Here is a 21206-nt window from a genome sequence, read left to right on the forward strand (position 1 = left end):
ACAGGCATAGGCCATCAACACAACATGTCGACCAAGATACCTCAACTAAGCCAGTCCGATTTTCCTACGTTTGGCCCATACATTTCTAAAGATTTCATATCCATATTCCTATTAAATCTTTCCCCTTTCGCCTTAAACCCATGCCCTCTACTTCTTGATTCCCCTTTCCTGGTGAAAAGACTGCAAATTAACCCAATCTATTTTCCTCTTAATTTTATACATCTTTATAAGATCACCTCAGTCTCCTACACTCTTTGGAATAAAGTATTAGCTTGTCCAATCTCTTCATATAGCTCTTAGAGTCCTGGCAAAACCCTCGGTGTTGATGTGGTGTTTCCATGCTCTTGTCCTTCTTAACTGCAGAGATTGTGAGTTTGGGAGATACTGTCAAAGTAACCTTGGCGATTATCTGCAATGTAGGGTAGCTATTGTGGCTTGATGATAAAGGAATTGAATGTAAAAGGTGGTGGATGCAGTACTAAGTAAACAAGCTGCTATGTCCTCTAAGGTTATTGAATATTGTAGCAATAATCGACAAATTGAGAATTTTTCATCGCACTCCAGCTTTATGCAACCATTTCACCAAGAAGGATGTGATTTGGCACGTCAAGTCCGTTGGTTCTTTGCAGAACTTTCTCGTCAGTTCCATTCTCCTGCTCTTTCACGAGTGAAACGTGTTTTATTGTCATATGTCCCAGATAGAACAATGAAATTCTTACTTGCTGCAGCACAACAGAATATGTAAACATAGTACATAAATGAGAGAAAAATAAGTTCAGTGTGTGTAAATACACATAAACACATACTCTATAAACAAACAAATATAGTGCGATAATAATAATAGTCTGTTATAGCTCAGCTTATTTGTTGTCATGTTTAATAGCCTGATGGCTCCCTCGTCTTACAATTTTTCCTTCAACTGCTAATGCAATTCCCCTTTGAAAACCTGAAACGATTGCTTCCACCACTCTAACATGCAACGAATGTCAAGTTAACCTGTATAAAAATGTTGTTCTTGCAGATGTAGGAAGGCTTTGCAGACTCGGAAAATAAATCACTGACTGCACAATATACATATTCAGTCCTACTATTGTAACAGCATGTTTATTTAATTTATTCAGTGAAGTTTCTGGTCAGTGGTGAGACCCAGGAACTTAACAATGAGGCACCCAAGGATGATCATGCCACTGAATATTAAAAGGGATGAGACTTTTTTGTTGTTGCTGGAGATGGTCCTTGCCTGACTTGTGGCACTAATGTTACTTACCACTTCTTAGTTCTTTTTATCTTTTCTTTTAAATAGGTGCAGGAGGAGGCCATTCAATCATTCAAGCCAGCACCACCATTCAATATGATCATGGCTGATCATCTAAAATCAGTACCCCGTTCCTGCTTTCTCCCCATATCCCTTGATTCCGTTAGCCCTAAGAGCTATCTCTCTCTCTTGAAAACATCCAGTAAATTGACCTCCACTGCCTCATGTGGCAGAGAATTCCACAGACGTTCATGCCTGACTGTCTTGCTGTTTGTAATGTGTGCACCTCCAGTGGAGTTGTGAATAGAACAGAAATTGTACAATCAAGAGTAAGCATTTCTATTATTTTAACCTCAAGATGGAAAGAGGATCATTGAGAGAAAGTTCAATGCAAATTGAAGATCATTGAGAGAAAGAAGCACCTGAAGATGGTTGGACGAAGACACTGTCCAAACCAACCCCTGCGGTGAAGTTATGAGATTGAGATGATTGACTTCCAACAGCCAGAACCATCTTTCTTTGTGTGAAACATGTCTATCCAGTGAGATCTTGCCCTTTGATTCTCATCTGTGTAGGGAATATTTGCCTTCCATCGGTGGCATTGAATACAAGGAATATAAGGAAATTATGTATAATCACGTATCAACATACAGTTGTATAAAACTTTAGTCAGGCCACATTTGTGTGCATTTCTGGTTGCTATACCAGATTTTACCTGGATTGAAGAATATTAGCTATAATGTTGAACAAACAAAGGCTCTTCTCTGGAGCTTCGGAGGTTGAAGGGCTAGTTGATGTAATTATATAAAATTCCTAGACTAAGTGGGACCCATGTTCACATGGGAGGGCTGGTCCCCCAACGCAATATTCCACCTCCCCACCAATTCCAATATTGGTGGTCAGTGGGGGGGGGGGGGGGTTCTGGAGCACTAGTATGGGTTTTGTGGGCTGATGGGACTGGTTTCCAGAGGGCTATTTTAGACATTGATGGCCGAATGGATTTTTGGGCTGGCAGCTCAGCCACTCAGGCCTGGTGGGCTGGCAGCTCAGCCACTCAGGCCTGGTGGGCTGGCAGCTCAGCCACTCAGGCCTGGTGGGCTGGCAGCTTAGTCACTGAGGCCTGGTATCTCACTCACTCAGGGTTGGTGGGCTGGCAGCTCACTCACTCAGGGCAGGTGGGCTGGCAGTTCACTCACTCACAGCTGGTGGGCTGGCAGTTTACTGACTCACGGCTGTTGGGCTGGCAGTTGACTGACTGACGGCTGGTGGGCTGGCAGTTCAATCACGGCTATTCCTTGAAATACCATTTCAAGCAGTGCAAGCCACCAAATTCAAATGCAATTTCAAACCATTTCAAGCAGCTGGCAGACAAACAAATTCAAATGCAATTTCATACCATTTGGGCTTTATACTCCTGCCCCCCCCCCCCCCCCCCCCCCCCCCCCGGAAGGGCCTTATATTGTGTTAATGTTTTTAAGAGGCACTAGACTAAGTGGGACCCGTTGGGTCCGAATCACACGGGAGGCCTGGTCCCTCAATGCAACCTGTTCCCCAACGCAATATTCCACCACTCACCCGTTCCCCCAACGTAATCTGCTCCCCTAACGCAATATTCCACCACTCACTATAGCTCCCATGTGAGGCCTGGTCCCTCAAAGCAAACCCATTCCCCAATGAAATATTCCACCACTCACCCGTTCCCCAACACAATATTCCACCACTCACCCATAGCCCTAAACTGCACAGGCATGGCTCATTTCTATCTAACCCCAGCACTCCCTCCCTCTCTTCCTCATCCTCCCTCCTTTTCCATCACTTCCTCCCCTTACCAATCCCTCCCTCACCTCTCCTTTTCCTTTCCCCTACTCTCAGTCACTCCCTCCCTCCCTTCATAACTCATCTCCCCTCCCTACCCCCTCCTATCCCTCTATCCCCCACCCCGCCACGCCTCACCTCCCCCTATCCCCCCCAGTATCCATCCTGATCTGCCTCACTGCTCCTTCCTCTCCCTCTATTCCCCCTCCTCCCCCACTCCCTCTTAACCTCCCCTACATTTCCCCCTCTCCCCCCCGCCCTCTCCTCGCCCTTAATCCCCACACTCTTACTCCATACCTCCCCAGGATCTCGAGGTTGCCAGAGTCGGCCTTGGAGTCGGTCTCGGAGTCAGTCGGCCACGGAGTCGGAGTCAGAGTCGGCCTCGGAGTTGACCAGGCTCTGCTTGCTCCACTCCTTCAGCTATATTCTCCCAGCCGGTGAGTGACAGAGGAGCCAGCCAATCAGTGCGGCGATGTTGCGCCGGAAGGGGCTGCGCCGTCCCGGATGACTGACAGGAGACGAGACCAATCTGCATGGCGGTGACTGGCCGGTGAGGAGACCATCTGCGCATGCGCGGTTTTTTAACATTTTTAAACCTTAATAACTTTTAAACTATACCATCAAACAAAACTTGGTCCATATAAGCACAGGAGAATGGTGAGTAAAGTGGCAAACATAGTAGTGTTATCCTGTACCGTTATTGCGCAAATAGAAATACCAAGCAAACCGGAAGAGCACAAGATCAGAGTTTTAGTTATGTCTAGATTTTGATAGACACATGAACAGGTAGGGAATAGAAAAATATGGACCATTAATTAGATTGGTATCATGATCAGTGTAGAAGTGGTAGGCCAAAGGGCCTGTTCCTTTGTTGTAATTTTACATTCTATTTTCAACGTTCTATAATCAGCTTTACCATATTTCTTTCATGCCACACTACATCGATAGTTGCCTTAATGTTAAGGACAATCGCTCCCACTTAATTTCTGAAATTTTGCTCTTTTTAAAAAAAGATAACATTAAGTTAAAGAACTAGCAGAAGGCCTATCCATCCCTAGTGGAATTGTGAAAGTAATAATGTATAATCAACTTTAGATGGACATAATTTTAAATAGTGTGGCCAAAAATATTGCCAATTGTCTTCAATGGTGCCATAAACATGTAAATTATTACAGATTAACAACACACTAATTTCAAATGTAAATCTTCCCAAATTCCGACACCCAGTTTGACCAACAAGCTAACATGTTTACATTGGAGAACTGCAAATAATACACAGGTACATACCGGAGCGGGATGATCTCAGGACGCCAACCAGTAAGAGCATGCAAAACTGTGAAGTCACCCAGTTCTTTTCTTCCTGTTGTAATCATGCTATTAACAGAAAGTAGTGAGATTACAAAAGCATACTGCTGAAGTATCCTACAGAAGGGAAGAAGGGATCCTGCTGTACAAACTATACCATGGCATTACCTACAATTCAAACAATAGTCGAGCAAGAGATTCTTTAAACAAAGGTCCATCACACCATTCTTTTGAGAAATGCATCTGTTCTACTTTTTGCTTGTTTCTTTTTGCTTGTGATCTATTAAGGTCATAAGGAATAGCAGAAGAATTGGGCCATTCGGCCCATCAAGTCTATTCCGCCATTCAATCATAGCTGATCTAACCCCCCCTCTCCCCCCTCCCCCCATCAGTAACCCATACTCCTGTCTTTTCCCCACAACCTCTGATACCCGTACTAATCAAGAATCTATCTCTGCCTTAAAATATCCAATGACTTGACTTCCACAGCTTTCTGTGGCAAAGAATCCCACAGATTCACCACCCTATTTATGGCTTGTATGTTTCAGAAGGAAGCCTTTATGCCGTTGTGTTTTCATTGTTTGGCTTGTTATTTTTTACTTTTAAAACATTTGGAATGAGTGAAAACAATGTGTTTGAAAGTAAGCTAAAAAAAAGTGCTAGAGATCCTCAGCAGGCCAGGCAGGGGAGGGAAATGGGCAGACCATATTTTGGATTGGTATTCTCCTTCATAGGGAAGAAGAGTCTTGAACCAAAATGTTATCTGTCCATTTCCCTTCGGAGATGCTGCCTGGATTGCTGAGTTCCTCTCAGGCGTTGTTTGTTGCACAAAGATTCAAGCATCTATATATTTGAATCCATTCACACAATCTTTAATAAAACAGAGACAATAAATGCTGATATGACTAAAGCACATCCCAACAATAGAGTGGCTACATATATGTTAGAATGCTGAGGTCCTTCACAAAGGTGCAATCAGACAACTCCAGAAAATAAGGCAAAAGATGACATAATGAGGTTGACCACAATTTTGATCAAGGAGCAGGTTTTCAATAAACGTGGGTTTACTTTAAAATGTAGCCTCATGCAGCTCAAAGAATGATTGCTTTGAGACAAAGGGAAGCTGCATTAGAACAGTGTTGGGCAAGTGAGGTGTTGTCCCTCCTTATAATATGCATCGAGATAAAAACTCAGAAACACTGACAGTCAGTTGCAGTTTAATTAAAATCTCATAGGGCAAGGCACTTTGAAATTATTTTGATGAATTCAAACAAGATGACCCCTGATTGGGAGAAATGGAATGTGTTTAATTTTAGTATTATTGCACAAAATTATTCACAATTAACCTTTTGACTGCTGCATTCATTTGCTTTTCAGTTTTTTTTTTATAAAGTATTTTAATTTTAGTCCTATCAACGAGGAATCACTTTTTCCAGATAACAAAATTGATATAGGACAGCAATCAGGGCCAGTGCATTGAACGCCTCAGTCAAATGGCAGTGGCACTTCTGACAGTGGCTAACATTCATTCAATATTAATCTGCAATTTCCACCTGCATCATACATGTAGATTTTTGGAGGGAAACCTAGAGCACTAATTTTTATAAGGGGAAGATATTCCCATTAATCTCAAACCAATTATAGAAACATAGAAACATAGAAAATAGGTGCAGGAGTAGGCCATTTGGCCCTTCGAGCCTGCACCACCATTCAATATGATCATGGCTGATCATCCAACTCAGGATCCTGTACCTGCCTTCTCTCCATACCCCCTGATCCCTTTAGCCACAAGGGCCACATCTAACTCCTTCTTAAATATAGCCAATGAACTGGCCTCAACTACCTTCCGTGGCAGAGAATTATGGGTGGATTTTGCAGCAACTAAGCCAATGGGATTAAGCTCCAAAATACAGTAAGTGTAATATTGTTTCTGATCTAAATATGTTTCTGATCTATAGTATTGTTCAGGGAAAATACTGGAATTTCCAAATTTCCTTACGATATAGGAGACCATTAGGCACATCATATATATTCAGTTTCTCGGTGCATTTCCACCAGGCCCATTGCCCCACATAATTCTCTACAACTTATTCCCTCTCATATATCCATCCACCTACTCTTGGAAGAAATTTAGAGTGATTGATTAACTTACAATATGTCTTAGCAATGCAGTAGGACACTAGATAATCCAGGAGATACTACTACAACTCCAAACAGGCAGGACCCAAGGCCAGGATTAAACCCAAGTTGCTGAACCTATGCATCTGCTACTCTAACAATAGTCAAACTATGCTTCCTTACGAAATGAAAGTACTCACACCACCCGGACATTCCCAGATATCAGGATTAAACCCTGGTCACTGGAGTTATGCAACAGTAGCAGTGTCACACTGCAACTCCCTATTCAGATACACTTTTCACGTTGTACTTTAGTTAATGCAATTTGGCCACTATATTGAATGTGATATTTATTTTCCACTTTTCTTTATTTGAAAACAATCTTTTTCCAGGTCTTGTCTTAATTTCCTAACAGTATCATACGTAATATCATTGAATTGTCACAACCCATTATCCTTTTTTGCCAAACATGATTCTAGAAAACATATAAATATATTTAACTGCAAAATTCATTCTGCAGTCTACTGACAAACATTCAAACAGTGGTATTATGAACATTATCAAAAAATGATGGAAACTCATAAACAAAAGCAAAATTATGTGGATTCAGCAGGTTAAACGGTATCTATAGAGAGAGAAACAGGGTTAACATTTCATGTCGACGACCTTACATCAGAAATAGTCAATAATTAAACCAAGAATAGTTAAGGATAAAGGAAGTTTTAAGGTACAAAATAATTTAGTGTGAAGTAGTCCATTTTTGGGAACAAGAAAACATTTATGATACGACCTAAGGGAGGTGAGATTCAATTTCATGGATTGATAGTAAAAACTGGAAGAAGTTAACAATGCCAGTCTGCAAGAAGCATAAATGTGGAATAATTATGACCCACTACCAGAAAAAAAGTGGAGTGAATGCTGAAATATGCACGGTGTTACATTTAGGTTATTGTCATGTGTACCCAAGGTACAGTGAAAAGTTTTTGTTGCGTGCTAACCAGTCAGCAGAAAGACCACACATGATTACATGGTGGAAATGCTGACCACCTGAAATCGCTCAATATAACATTGAGTGGCAGAAACTGGATTGCACCCAGTCAGAGGATGAGCTGCTAATCCATGGTCTTGTACAGGAAGCTGAAGATACAGAGGTCAGACTGGGTGTTGGACAATCAGTAGAGAGGAAGATAAAAAAAGCTCATGCTCACTCTGTAAACGAAATAGAGATGGCCCACAAAACAATTACTCAATCTATGATTGCTTTCTTATGGACAAATTCTTGGCCTAGCTCCACCTAAGCAATCTGTCCCCTGTGACACCACTGAAAGCCAGATCAACTGGAGTTGGCAGTGAGGGTTGGAGCCCAATTATACTGGCACTCTCTCAAAAGATTGATGGAACTGAGTACCATTTTACAGAGCAAGTAAACATTGACTACATTGGTGTGGGATTGGAGTCATATTTATGCTGATTTGATATTATCAACCATGCCATTAGTGAATTTATATAGCTCCTCCTCAAATGATCATCACCCATTCTAGCTGGTAGCGCGCTCCACATTTTCAATATTGCCTTTGTAAACAAGGTTCCCTCAGGTTAATTATGGGGTTTTGTTGTGTTGAAGAGACTTACTGGAATGGTAGAAGGAATAAGAGCTTCACTTTTGTGGAAAGACTGGAGAATCTGAGATTGCACTCCTAACCACAGAGACGATGAAGGAGAGTAAGTAGTTGAGAAGCTAGCAGGACGACCAGCAAACAGGGCGCAGAATGAAGGTCACTGGGGACAAAATGTAGAGGGATGAAGATTTTTATTTATACATGCAGCAAGCTGTTACAATCTGGATTGCAGAAGCTGAAAGCAGATTCAGTTATAACTTTCAATAGGGAATTTGAAAAGTAGTCACCCAGAAAAGAAAACTGTAGGCATGTGAGGAAAGAACAGAGACTAATTCAAAAACACTTTCAGAGAATCAGAATGAGTCAAATGTCCTGCCTGTTGGCTGTATGATTCAAAGATTCTAATTGGACCAGAAAGGTTAGAAAAGTGACCACTATTGCAGGATTAACAGCTTATATCATTCATGGAGCATAGTGATCTTAAAGAGATGATTTTAACGTACTCTATGTTTGCAATCTTAATGAGAGCTTTCGACAGCAACATTGGCCAGAGCTCCTCCTGGCATGTTGTAGCTGGAAGCAGCAGGTTATCGTTTTTGTCGAAGGGCATGGTGTCATCCAGCGTAATCTTGCGCCAGCACCCCTAGGAGGAAACAGGAAGGTTGACAGTCAGCAGGAAAGCTTGTAAACAGACAGATCCCATCAGCCCATACCAATCGCCACAACATATTGCAGCTCATGCCTGCTGTGTCGAGATACGCTGGCAATTACTTTAATGAATTGGACACCGCACCTGGACTATAAACCTAATTCAGATATTCAGCTTGAAACACACCAAATTATTAACTTATTTGAATTAGAATTTTATGTAAAACCTTTGGCTTGGCTCCATCTGCCCAATGACAACTCTGAAGGGCAGATCAACTGGGGCTGGAGGTGGGTGTTGGAGCCCAATAACAATGGCACTGTCTGAGTTATTCTCAGATCACTGTGGCTTTTATTTTTAATTCTTGCCAAGTTCTCTGAACCCACGTGTACCCACAGTAATGGCCAGTCAATCCTTTGCCACAGCCATTGTTAGCCAGCTATTGCAATCAACCCACAGTTACCCTCTCCTACTTACCTTTTTGTTAAAAAAAAAAAAATTGTGGATATGCGATAATAGACAATAGACAGTAGGTGCAGGAGTAGGCCATTCGGCCATTCAATGTGATCATGGCTGATCATCCACAATCAGTACCCCTTTCCTGCCTTCTCTCAATATCCCTTAAAGGGCCTGTCCCACTGTACGAGGTAATTCAAAAGTTCTCCCAAGTTTTCCCCCGATTCGAACTCAGAGAATGTCCATAGCGGGTCAGTAGGAGTTCGTGGATGTCTCGTTGCGGCTCGTATGAGTAACGGTAGGTACTCGGGAAATCCGGTAAATGTGAAAAATGTCCACGAGTAAAAAAATACTCGAGATGAAAAAAATTGTTACTTTTTACTCATACGAGCCACTACGAGACATCCACGGACTTGAATGGACCCACTCCGGACATTCTCTGAGTTCGAATCAGGGGAAAACTCAGGAGAACTCTTGAATTACCTCGTACAGTGGGACAGGCCCTTAACTCCACTATCCCTAAGTGCTGGTATTTAATGCTCATTTCTAGATGCCCTGTATGGTGGTTCAACTAACAGTGGTAAATACAATTCAGTGACATAGCGGGTGTTTTCATAGAGCAGTTCAATTCAAAGTCTAGACCTATCACGGTGAAATTTAAATTTGGTAATTCTACCACACATTACTTTGATCAGTAAGACAAAGGATCTGATATTGGACTTTGGAAGAGGAAGAACGAGGACCAACAAACCAACCTTCAATAACATGACGGCGGTGGAGAAAGCGAAATAGGACTTTTATTAAGTGTCTTGAGATGCCCTGCTAGAGGTTCCACACTACTGCAAATCATTGTGGTAGATGTTTTCTCACTTGATGACTTCACTGAAAAAAAATCTCCATCCTGAAATTTCAAATTGTCCCAGTTGCTTTGGGTATTTAGGAAGGGAATATATCATTTCTATTATTTGTTATATATATTAACATTATATATAATGTAATGTTATGTATTTTATTATCTATATTACTAAAAGTCTGTTCTTGACCGGTTTTGGCTTTCTGTGCTGCGATTTCCAAGAATACGCCGCCACCTACGGCCGTCATTTTTGGCCACCTCGCTCAGAGCCCCCCTCCGCCGCATGTGTGCCGAGGATTTTTCCCGTCGATGAAAATTGACAGAGATATTAATGTTTTCACAAAATTCCCCATTCTCTCTGCTGCCCCTGCTGGAGGGAGGGGGAGGGACTATAAAACCAGGAAGTGGTGTGCCTCAATCAGTCTCTGCAAGTGGTGTGCCTCAATCAGAGCTCTGAATGACTGACAAATGTCTACAGCACTGCGAGTACCCTTAATTTGGTTTAAAAATGAAAATATGGTTAGAGGTAAAAAAGCACTGCCTGCAAATGGTTGTTTAGGTTTGGGTTCAAGTAAAAAGACACTCTCTCCACCCCCCTCCCCTCCCTCTCTCCTCTCCCACCCCACCCCTCCCTCTCCTCTCCCACCCCCCCTCCTCCTCTCCCCCCCTCCTCTCCACCCTTTTTCACCCCCTCCTCCCCCTCCATCCCCTCCCCCACTGTCCCTCACCTAACCCCCCCCCCCCCACACACACCCACACCCCTACCCCCTTCCCTCCACCCTCCCCCCCTCCCTACTCCCCACCTCTCCCCCCCCCCCCTCATCTCAACCCCTTCTCAGCACCCCCTCTCTCCTCCCCCTCTCTCTCCCCTCCTCCCCTCCATTAGCGTGAGTGCGGGTGGGGGGGGGGGGGGGGGGGGGTATTAGTGTGTGACGCTGCATGCCACCTCCCCCCCCCCCACAACCACACGTTGGGGGAACAGACCCGACGGGTCTGCACTTGGTCTAGTATATGTTATAATTGTTCTCACATATCCCATCTAATCCCTTTTATAACAGCAACAATTTACATTAGAGCAACCCTCATTCTTCCAAAAGCAACACAAAATGAACAATGATGGCAAAAAACCTTCGACAATTCACCGTGTAAAATGAACAGGTTGAGCTGGATATTTATCATAAGTGGCCTTTATATTCATCTTGCCTCATTCCTCTATTTGCTTTTAGCTTTCATGCTCACCCTTTGTTACCACTGTTACCGAGAGACATTGGCACCGTTAAAGACTTTCAATAATATAATAGCCACTTAACGGTGCTTTGTCTGCACACTTTATTTAATCCCTGGGCAGTAACAAAAACAGTATCAATAAGTCAAGCAAGAGACAGGATAACCAAAGTAAGCAGGATCACGCAGTTCCTTAATCATGACTCATGCTGCTCTGTTTATTTGATTCTTAGCGACGCTGATGGATGAGAAATGACACAGCCAAACTCCCAGTCGATTGACCGTGTTATTCTAAATGCCGAAAGAGTTTCATCTTAAATCAAACACCAAAAGCTGCTTCCAAACAGTAATTTGACCTGAATTACAATACAGCAAGTGCTTTGGACTTTCTTGTAAGTTCAGTAACTTGTTGAAATGTAGATTTAATTATATTTGAAAAACTTACTGCACGATTAAATTTACTAATTGTATAAGAAAAACTATTGCATGGTTATATTCAGAAATGATATTTAAAAAAACCTATTGTACGATTACATTCAGCAATTATATTTAAAAATGTATTGTATGATTAAAGTGTGAACACTTTATGAACACTTTTACACATTTATTCAAATTAATTACACCTACACCCTGGTTATCTTTGTCGTTGCCTGCTGTGTCAGGAGGTGGCAACGTAATGGGGTTTCCATGCTGTTAATTAAAAACCACATGTGGAGATGTAAGTTACCTAGAAGTGGCAGAAGGGGTCATCTCCTTGAAACTCCTTACAGTTGAATGTCTTTCTGGACAGATCAAGAAGGATGTTAAATATCCCCCATATTGATTTGGAGTTGTTTACAGAAAGGACAAACAGATTAGGAAGTAGAGATTTTTTTTCCTTGGTGTACATTAGCAAACCAGTTGAGTGGCACATCAGTTACGTGACAATTTTTCTATATTATGCCAACTTTAATAATAGATTTTTGAAAAGCAAATTCAAATTTTCAAATTGACGGGAGAATTTTAACTCGCACCCCCAGGAATGCCCCCTTCAGTAGCATAACCACAACATTACCATGTCCTGTATAATGCACTTTTGTCATGTTTTGTCTGCGACTGTAGTTCTCCGATTAAAGAAACAAAAACTGGGTTTGTGTCTTCCTGTAATGTCATGCACAAGCCACCAGATGACATTATGCAGCAAGGTTTTAAGCTGTTTCTGCCTTATTTCCCCCTAAGCACATTCATTTACACCTTCAAGTGTTCCAATCAGCCCCACTACTTTCCAAATTGCCCTAATATTTCTATTTAACAGTTGCTGATAATCACATAGGCTGCTGCAACTTCCCTTGTCCTTATCATTTCAATGAAAAACTCAATTTTCACCACTGCACATAGAACCGCAGAGTCATACTACGCAGAACCAGGCCCTTCGTACCACCATGTCCGTGCTGGTTATCAAGTACACATCTATGTTAATCCCATTCACCAGCAATTGATCTATAGCCTTCTACACTTTGACAATTCAAACGCTCGTCTGGATGCTTGGTAGATATTTTGTGAATTGCTGCCTCCACCACTCACTCAGGCAGTGCCTTCCCAATTCCAGCCACTTAGGGAGAAAAATTTGTCCTCAGATTTTCAGTACATCCCAAGTGCTCAGTACATCCCCTTCACATTAGTCTATAATGCCTTCTATTTTCAGACACATCTACTTTGGGGAAAATATTTCTTACTCTTTACCCTCACTGAACATCATGTGTTGTGTTTAAGAAAGGAAGGTTCATACTGTGCCTTTTACAATTTCAGGTCACACAATGCTTTACGATCAGTGCCACATGTTTGAAAGGCAGCCAACATTGTAATGGGGGTATATGGAAGCATTACACAGTGGTCCCATAAATGGCAATATGTTGATGAGTTGACATGGGTGGAAGGATAAAAATTGGCCAAGACATTTGGGAGCATTTCTTCTCTCTTTAGCATTGTGAAGTCTTTACTCCGCCAAGTGGTAGTGTTTATAAACTAACTAATCAATGAAATTCTGACAGTGACGAACTCCCCCAGTGCGGCACTTGAGTGGCAGCTCGAATTGTGCATCTTCAGTTAGACACAAAAAGCTGGAGTAACTCAATGGGACAGGCAGTATCTCTGGAGAGAAGGAATGGGTGAGGTTTTGGGTCAAGACCCTTCCTCAGACTAGTGTCTTCGGGGTGGGATATTAAACTGTAACCTTCTGAATAATTCTGCCAGTAAGTTAAACAAATGATATTCTATGTAGTCAATGTTAGAACCACAAGATCCCACTTAGTAGACATGGAAGGCAAGAACACTTGAGGTTCAGGGTAAGTTAGCAAATAGGATACAATATTAGCTTGGTGGTAGGAGATAGAGGGAGATAGTGGAGGGTTGCTTTTCTGGTTGGAGTCCTGTGACCAATAGTATGCCACAGGTCCTCTTTTGTTTGTCATATATATTAACGATTTGGATGAGAATGTAATGGGCCTGTCCCACTGTACGAGCTAATTCAAGAGGTCTCCCAAGTTTCCCCTGATTCGAACTCAGAGAATTATGGTAATAGTCGCTCGTAGGTACTCGGGGTTCTCGTGGACATTTTTCAACATGTTGAAAAATCTTCACGGGTCTTCCCGAGCTTACCGCATTTCCCGAGTACCTGCCGTTAGCGTTACGAGCCGCTAAGAGACGTCCCGAGCTCCGACGTTCCCGCAACGTACATTCTACGTGCTTACCACGAGTTTGTTTTTTTGTTTTAACTTGGGAGAGCACTTGAATTAGCCCGTACAGTGGGACAGCCCCATTAGTTTGAAGATGTCACCAAAATTGGTAGTATAGTGGACATTGAATAAAGTTGACTAAAGTTACATCAAAGTACAGATTAACTGGGGGAAAGTGGGCAAGGAAATAGTAAGAGAAATGTAGCTTGGACAAGTGCAATGTGATACATTTTGCAAAGTTACCATGACAAGACATACATATTGAATAGCAGGGGCTTGCAGAGTGTTGTTAAACAAAGATCTTAGGGTGCAAATAAATAGTTTCCCAAAAATCGGAGCATAAGTAGATAGGATGTTGATGAAGGGGTATGACATGCTTGTCTTCACTAGCCAAAGCATTTGACTATAAAAGATTATGTTTCAGTTGTACAAAACGTTGGGTAGGCCGCACTTGGAGTACTATGTGCAGTTCCGGTTGGCATGCAAGAGGAAGGATATGCTTAAGCTAGAGAGAGTGCAGGAGAATATTCATAAGAATGTTACCGGGATTTCTGGCATTCAGTTATCAGGAGAGACAGGATCGGCTGGGACTGTTATCCCTGGAAAGAAGGTGGCTATGTGGTGATGTAATGGAGAGGCATGGAAGGGGTAGAAAGCCAAATTCTGCTTTTCAGGTAGGGTGTCTAAAACTAGGGGGCACAGGTTTAAGGTGAGAGGGGGAAGGTTTAAAGGTGATCCGTGGCATACATTTTTCACATGAATAGAAGTCGGTACTTGGAATGAGTTGCCAGAGGTGATGAAAGCAGGAAAGTAACAACATTTAAGAAGCATCTTGAATGAGTAGGACATTATCTGCAGCACCATGCCAGCTAGCCAGGCTCAATTGGCAAGCTGGCTTTACATCATCAAGTTTAAACGCTTAAAATAAAGTCAAACAGGTCAAGTCCATGCAAAATTCAAACCAAACTCTTACCATCCAGAACAGCCTGATAACGTATTTTCCGTAGCTATTGTAGAGAGGTAGGTGCCCCCTCACAGCCTTACAAAGGGCATAGATGTGCTCCCAGGGTTTCCAGGGAGGGCCCGATTCATTCAGCAAGATTTTGTCGTTCAAGGTCGGACTTAGGCAGGTGTCCCACAGCATAATGATTTCATTGATAATCCATCGCATCAACTAATAACAATAAAAAATAAAAAAATCACTTCAGTGTTTTAAAGTGCCAATGCATTTCCGGAGATAATATTAGTGTCAAAACATTGCAGTTCCGGAGAAAACATTGGTATCAACTTATGTCTTGGTATCATGAACTGTTTCCAGGAGGATAAAGGTGAAACAAATATTAAAATGCTTTCCAAGTTTAAAAGTGTTCTTGCATTTTTCAAGTCCTTAACAATCTTATATGTTTCAATGAGATCCTCTCTCATCCTTCTAAACTCCAGAGTGTACAAGCCCAGCTGCCCCATTCTCTCAGCATATGACATCACGGGAATTAACCTTGTAAACCTACGCTGCACTCTCTCAATAGCAAGAATGTCCTTTCTCAAATTTGGGGACCAAAACTGTACACAACACTCCAGGTGTGGTCTCACTAGGGCTCTGTACAACTGCAGTAGGACCTCTTTGCTGTTATATTCGATTCCTCATGTTACACAGTATTATAATAACTTTCCTGGTGAGTTTAAAGAGAGTGGATAAATGCAAGTAAATTCCTCTGTCTGCATACCCGACCCATTATATTGGGCTCTGGCTCTGTCCGTGCACGTACCTTACACATTTGACCCTTGACTCGTGTGGATTAACGAGTGTGCCATTGGAATTGTTAAACAATCAGATGTCAGATTAGTAAAGTGTGCTGAGAATGAGAGAGGTGTGAGGCTACAAACAGATGCCGCAAATGCATTGAAAGCAAGGGACAGATTATTAATCTATTTAGTGCCTCTTCCCAGAAACTTTCAAATGTGTCTTTTACATAAGACAGTAAATCTATTTTCCTTTTTAATTATTCTGAATACTGATTCAACCTTTGTTTCTCTTAGATCAATCCACATCTTAATATATGTAAAAAAACATCAAAGGGAGTTGATGTTAATTGGGGAATAATTACCAAATACATGAGTCAGTGATCCTTAGATCTTTCAAAATGTTTCTTAAGTTTATCTCCTCTAGTTTTTTTTTCCCCTTTTTAGCATCAAACCCCTCTTCACTTTAAACAGTTCAAACAGATGCTCTCTTAAGCCTTTTTTCCCCATCCTCCCTCTGTTACTCCACAAACATTATTTTCCTTCTTTCTATCATGGTGCACAACACCAAAACCCCAGTGCCTGACAGTAGCAGATTTAGTTAAGTTTAGTTTAGAGAAACAGTGCGGAAACAGGCCCACTGAGTCCACACTGACCCGCAATCCCCAGACACTAACACAATCCTACACACACTATCCCACACACACTAGGGCCAATTTACATTTATACAAAGCCAATTAACCTACAAACCTGAAAGTCCTTGGAGTGTGGGAGGAAACAGAAGACCTCAGAGAAAACCTACGCGGTCATAAAGAGAATGCACAAACTCCGTACAGTACAGCACCCGTAGTCGGGATCATACCCGGATCTCTGGCGCTGTAAGTACTGTAAGGCAGCAACTCTACCACAGCGCCATCGTGCCACCCTAAATTTAAACTGAAGTTGGACAATGTTCAGCAATGCACACACTCAAAATGTCAGGAAATGCAATTCTGTTCCAATATTAGACGCAAGCAAATCACCACAATGACTCCCATTCCATTCAACCACAAACAAATCTGCAGAAAATTAATGATTCCTTTACATTGTATATTTTGCATGATGGTTCTTCCTGCCACTAAAAATTGGATAATCTATGAATGCTTAGTCCATGCCATTAACTGTATCAGCAATTCAAGAGATTTGACACTATAACATGCCTATTTTCCAAATGCATGGATTGTACAATACCTATCACTTCACCAAATCTGGAAACTAGGGCATTGTGTCAATAATTAGAATTGAATCGGTGCCCAGAACAAACAAATAAAGATTAGTAAGGGTGTCAAGGGTTATGGAGTGAAGGCAGGAGAATGGGGTTAGAAGGAAAGATAGATCAGCCATGATTGGATGGCAGAGTTGACTTGATGTGCCGAATGGCCTAATTTTGCTTCTAATACTTATGAACATGTAATAGCTCCTATGGTGCCCAGATTTTGCAGGCATTAAGACTTCTAATACTTATAAATAAATGTGCAGTGTTTTATGAGTAGCTATTAGATTGCACTCACCTCACTCTCTAGAAGATGTTCATTTGCAGCCAATAGGTCAAACCATTTTTCTTTCTCTACGATCACAGGGATCTGTAATTAATGTAGAGCAGTTTATTAACAGAAATCTACTGGCCATTTGAATAATACAGTGACATGGCATCTTCATAAAGTTGTGAAGAGTGGGGCTTTACTAACAGCCACCCATCCCCCACCAAATGTTGAATATTTTCCATTTTTATTTCAAACCATCATATGTTATGGTCAGGGAAAGACACAAAATGCTGGAATAATTCAACGGGGCAGGCTGAGGTGACCCGATATATCACCCTTGTGAACATGGATAGGATACGTTATGCGTCGGGACCCCTCTTCAGACTGTTATGGTTTTGTTTAAGGTTTATGGTCAGCTTTAAATCACTGAGTTGCTATCATACAAGGGAAACAATTTAATTTAGCAGCAGCTTTCTACCTGTACAAACTTCCGATGTTTGGTATTTTAATTCCTGAATTAACTGAATTTTTGAAGCTAGTTTTTAATTCTATAGACCACAATGGAAATGAGATTCACAAAAGCAACCATTTCCTAAATAATTGTTGCCTAAATTTCTTACAAATCTTTGGCATTATAATTTTTAAATTGAACTCCACATCTGTGAATCCAACATTCTGACTGACCTTGGGTAGTCAGTAAATCCAAGCACAGCAAACAAACGGTGCTCACTATTTCTTCAACCCACTCTCTGGCTAGAATGCTGTGCTTAATGTTTAAGAAAGAACTGCAGATGCTGGAAAAATCAAAGGTAGACAAAAATGCTGGAGAAACTCAGAGAGTGAGGCAGCATCTATGGAGAGAAGGAATAGGCGATGTTTCGGGTAGAGAACCTTCTTCAGACTGTGCTTAATGGTCTTTGAACCCTGTATGCGGCAGATAGATTGCACGTCTTAGCCCTTCAACAGAATATCTGGCAAATGAACCATGCTTGTGAAAAAATGAACACCCAGCAGACACTGCAACCTCTAGTCTTTAATGCAATTAGTGCTTCTTAGCCCATCAAGCTAATATCTGATTAGCATATAGTTGTTAAATCCATGATGAACACAAAATAACAGCTGATTCTTGATAATTAATGAATAAATCAAGCTCTTTCATTTTTCAGTGCAATGACTGATGAGTAAAATGTGAACCTTAAATTCAAACTTTCAAGAGATAAATAATGCCCTTTAGTCGTTGAATCCCAATGGTGAATACATTTCTTAAACCCTCAAATCAACTCATGATGTGATTTCCAAATCATGCCCGCTGGTTCTTGAATCTAAGAGCTCATTGCATTAAACGTGATTTTTGAATTCCGATCTCCTGTGGGCCAGTCATGCTCTTTTAATCAATTAATCCAATGTCCAATCCAACTTTCATACGAAATTCCTAAAACCAGCAGAGGCCTCGACTAACTGAATCTTAGTACAAATCCACTAATTCCACAGACAAGGCGGCCTTCTCTTTATTGGAGAAACCAAAATACAGATTGGGTCATGGCTTTGTGTAGAATCTATGCTCAGTGAAGGAATCCCGAGTTTTGAATCCAAATCATGCTATTATCGTCCTATTTTGATAAAATGGCTCCCCAATGATCAGAGGCCCATCTCCTTATCACCTTGATCTGTGTTAACCAATCTCCATATCATCTTTTGTTTTACACCTGCCCCAAGCTTGGTTTTGTAAACATTAAATCCTCCACTCCTCCTGCAGTTCTGAAGAAGGGTCCCTAACCTGAAGCATTAACTAGTTTTTTTTTTTTTTTACAGGTGCTGCTTGATCAGCTGAGTACTTCCAGCATTTTCTGTTTGTTTCAGATTTATTTCTCGTCCCCCCCCCCCCCCCACTAAAAAGCAAGTTGTTGACTCGGAAAGAAATTATAGGCTTTTCTGGTGACCCTCCTTTAAATCTCCCCATAAAATTGAGTGGCAATATGATAAATTAGAACAATATTCACAGGGGCAACATAACAGAGATACATCAACAATAATTTAAAATACCATCATTTTGCAGCTTAAAATTAACTTGTTTACTCTCATTCCCAGTTCTGATTGTTGCCATTAAATGTTAACTCGGCTGTTCTCTCCACAGGAGCAATCGGAACCGCTGAGTTTTACCAGCATTTTGTCTTTATTACATTGTTTGTCGCTTTGTGAAAAGTGAGTGGAAACCACTAAGAATGAACATTACCAGTAGCAAAGGGAAATCTCAGAGCACATCAATTTGTGGACCAAAGGTTGCCCAAATGAATTTTGAAAATATAAGAAAAATAACATTTTCAATCAAAACACAATTGCATACAGTGACCATCAGTCTCAAAGTTCTTTCAAAGAGATGGTTGTTGACAGAAAGTAAAACTCGGAAAATGAAAAAATATAGAAAAAATGATCACCACAACGTTAGTTTCTCGGAGACAACAGAATGCATGCATGACTGACCTTCTCCATTAAAAACTCATGAGGACGTTTCCAAGAGTGAATCTTTAGAGATGGCGGCAGTTCAATTTTTCCTTCTGGATCCTCAAATAACTGCTGCAAAAGACAAGACAGTCACGGACGTAAAGATAAACCATCTTATACCAGAGAGTTCCAGGAAATCTACACCCAACTGCCAAATTAAATGCTTTTTTTAAAGCATAATGGTAGAGTTACAGCGCTAGAGACCCGGGTTCAATCCCGACTACATTTGCTGTCTGCACGGAGTTTATATGTTCTCCCTGTGACCGTATATGTGCAGTATAATGTGGATAAATGTGAGGTTATCCATTTTGGTGGCAAAAAAGGGAAAGCAGACTATTATCTAAATGGTGGCCGATTGGGAAAGGGGGAGATGCAGCGAGACCTGGGTGTCATGGTACACCAGTCATTGAAGGAAGGCATGCAGGTGCAGCAGGCAGTAAAGAAAGCAAATGGTATGTTAGCTTTCATTGCAAAAGGATTTGAGTATAGGAGCAGGGAGTTTCTACTGCAGTTGTACAGGGTCTTGGTGAGACCACACCTGGAGTATTGCGTACAGTTTTGGTCTCCAAATCTGAGGAAGGACATTATTGCCATAGAGGGAGTGCAGAGACGGTTCACCAGACTGATTCCTGGGATGTCAGGACTGTCTTATGAAGAAAGACTGGATAGACTTGGTTTATACTCTCTAGAATTTAGAAGATTGAGAGGGGATCTTATAGAAACTTACAAAATTCTTAAGGGGTTGGACAGGCTAGATGCAGGAAGATTGTTCCCGATGTTAGGGAAGTCCAGGACAAGGGGACCATCACAGCTTAAGGATAAGGGGGAAATCCTTTAAAAACGAGATGAGAAGAACTTTTTTTCACACAGAGAGTGGTGAATCTCTGGAACTCTCTGCCACAGAGGGTAGTTGAGGCCAGTTCATTGGCTATATTTAAGAGGCGAGTTAGATGTGGCCCTTGTGGCTAAATAACTGCTGCATCAGGGGGTATGGAGAGAAGGCAGGTACGGGATACTGAGTTGGATGATCAAACTGCCATGATCATATTGAATGGTGGTGCAGGCCCGAAGGGCCGAATGGCCTCTACTCCTGCACCTAATTTCTATGTTTCTATGTTTCTATGTATGGGGTTTCTTCAAGTGCTCCGTTCCACCCACACTGCAAAAGACATACAGTTTTACGGGTTGATTGGCTTCGTTAAAATTGTAAAACTGTCCCTAGTGTGCAGAATAGTGCTAATGTTTGGGCGATCGCTGATCAGCATGGACTTGGTAGCCAAGGGCCTGTTGCCACACAGTATCTCTAATTTCTAAAGTAAAGCCTAAAGCCTACTTTCCATTTTAACTACCATGAGATTCTTTATCTGCTAAATGTTCTTTGGATTGAGAAATTGCTGCTACTTTGTTGTATAATTTAGTTTATTTTTAATTTATGA

The 21206-nt window shown here is 41.5% G+C and overlaps 1 protein-coding gene across 6 annotated transcripts in view; it reads right to left on the reverse strand.

The window, feature by feature from the left end:
* adgb (androglobin) overlaps positions 1-21206 on the reverse strand; it is a 205511-nt gene that overhangs the window by 152598 nt on the left and 31707 nt on the right. For 4 of the 6 annotated variants that reach the window (XM_055639046.1, XM_055639043.1, XM_055639049.1 and 1 more), the window contains 5 exons: positions 19750-19842; positions 17296-17367; positions 14979-15179; positions 8616-8755; positions 4358-4444 (listed from right to left, as the gene is read on the reverse strand). In XM_055639046.1, coding sequence (XP_055495021.1) covers positions 4358-4444; positions 8616-8755; positions 14979-15179; positions 17296-17367; positions 19750-19842 — 593 coding nt within the window. The remainder of the gene's footprint in view (positions 1-4357; positions 4445-8615; positions 8756-14978; positions 15180-17295; positions 17368-19749; positions 19843-21206) is intronic. The other 2 variants (XM_055639044.1, XM_055639048.1) reach the window with 1 other exon arrangement.

The sequence above is a fragment of the Leucoraja erinacea genome, chromosome 8, assembly GCF_028641065.1.
Source record: "Leucoraja erinacea ecotype New England chromosome 8, Leri_hhj_1, whole genome shotgun sequence".
NCBI lineage: Eukaryota > Metazoa > Chordata > Chondrichthyes > Rajiformes > Rajidae > Leucoraja > Leucoraja erinaceus.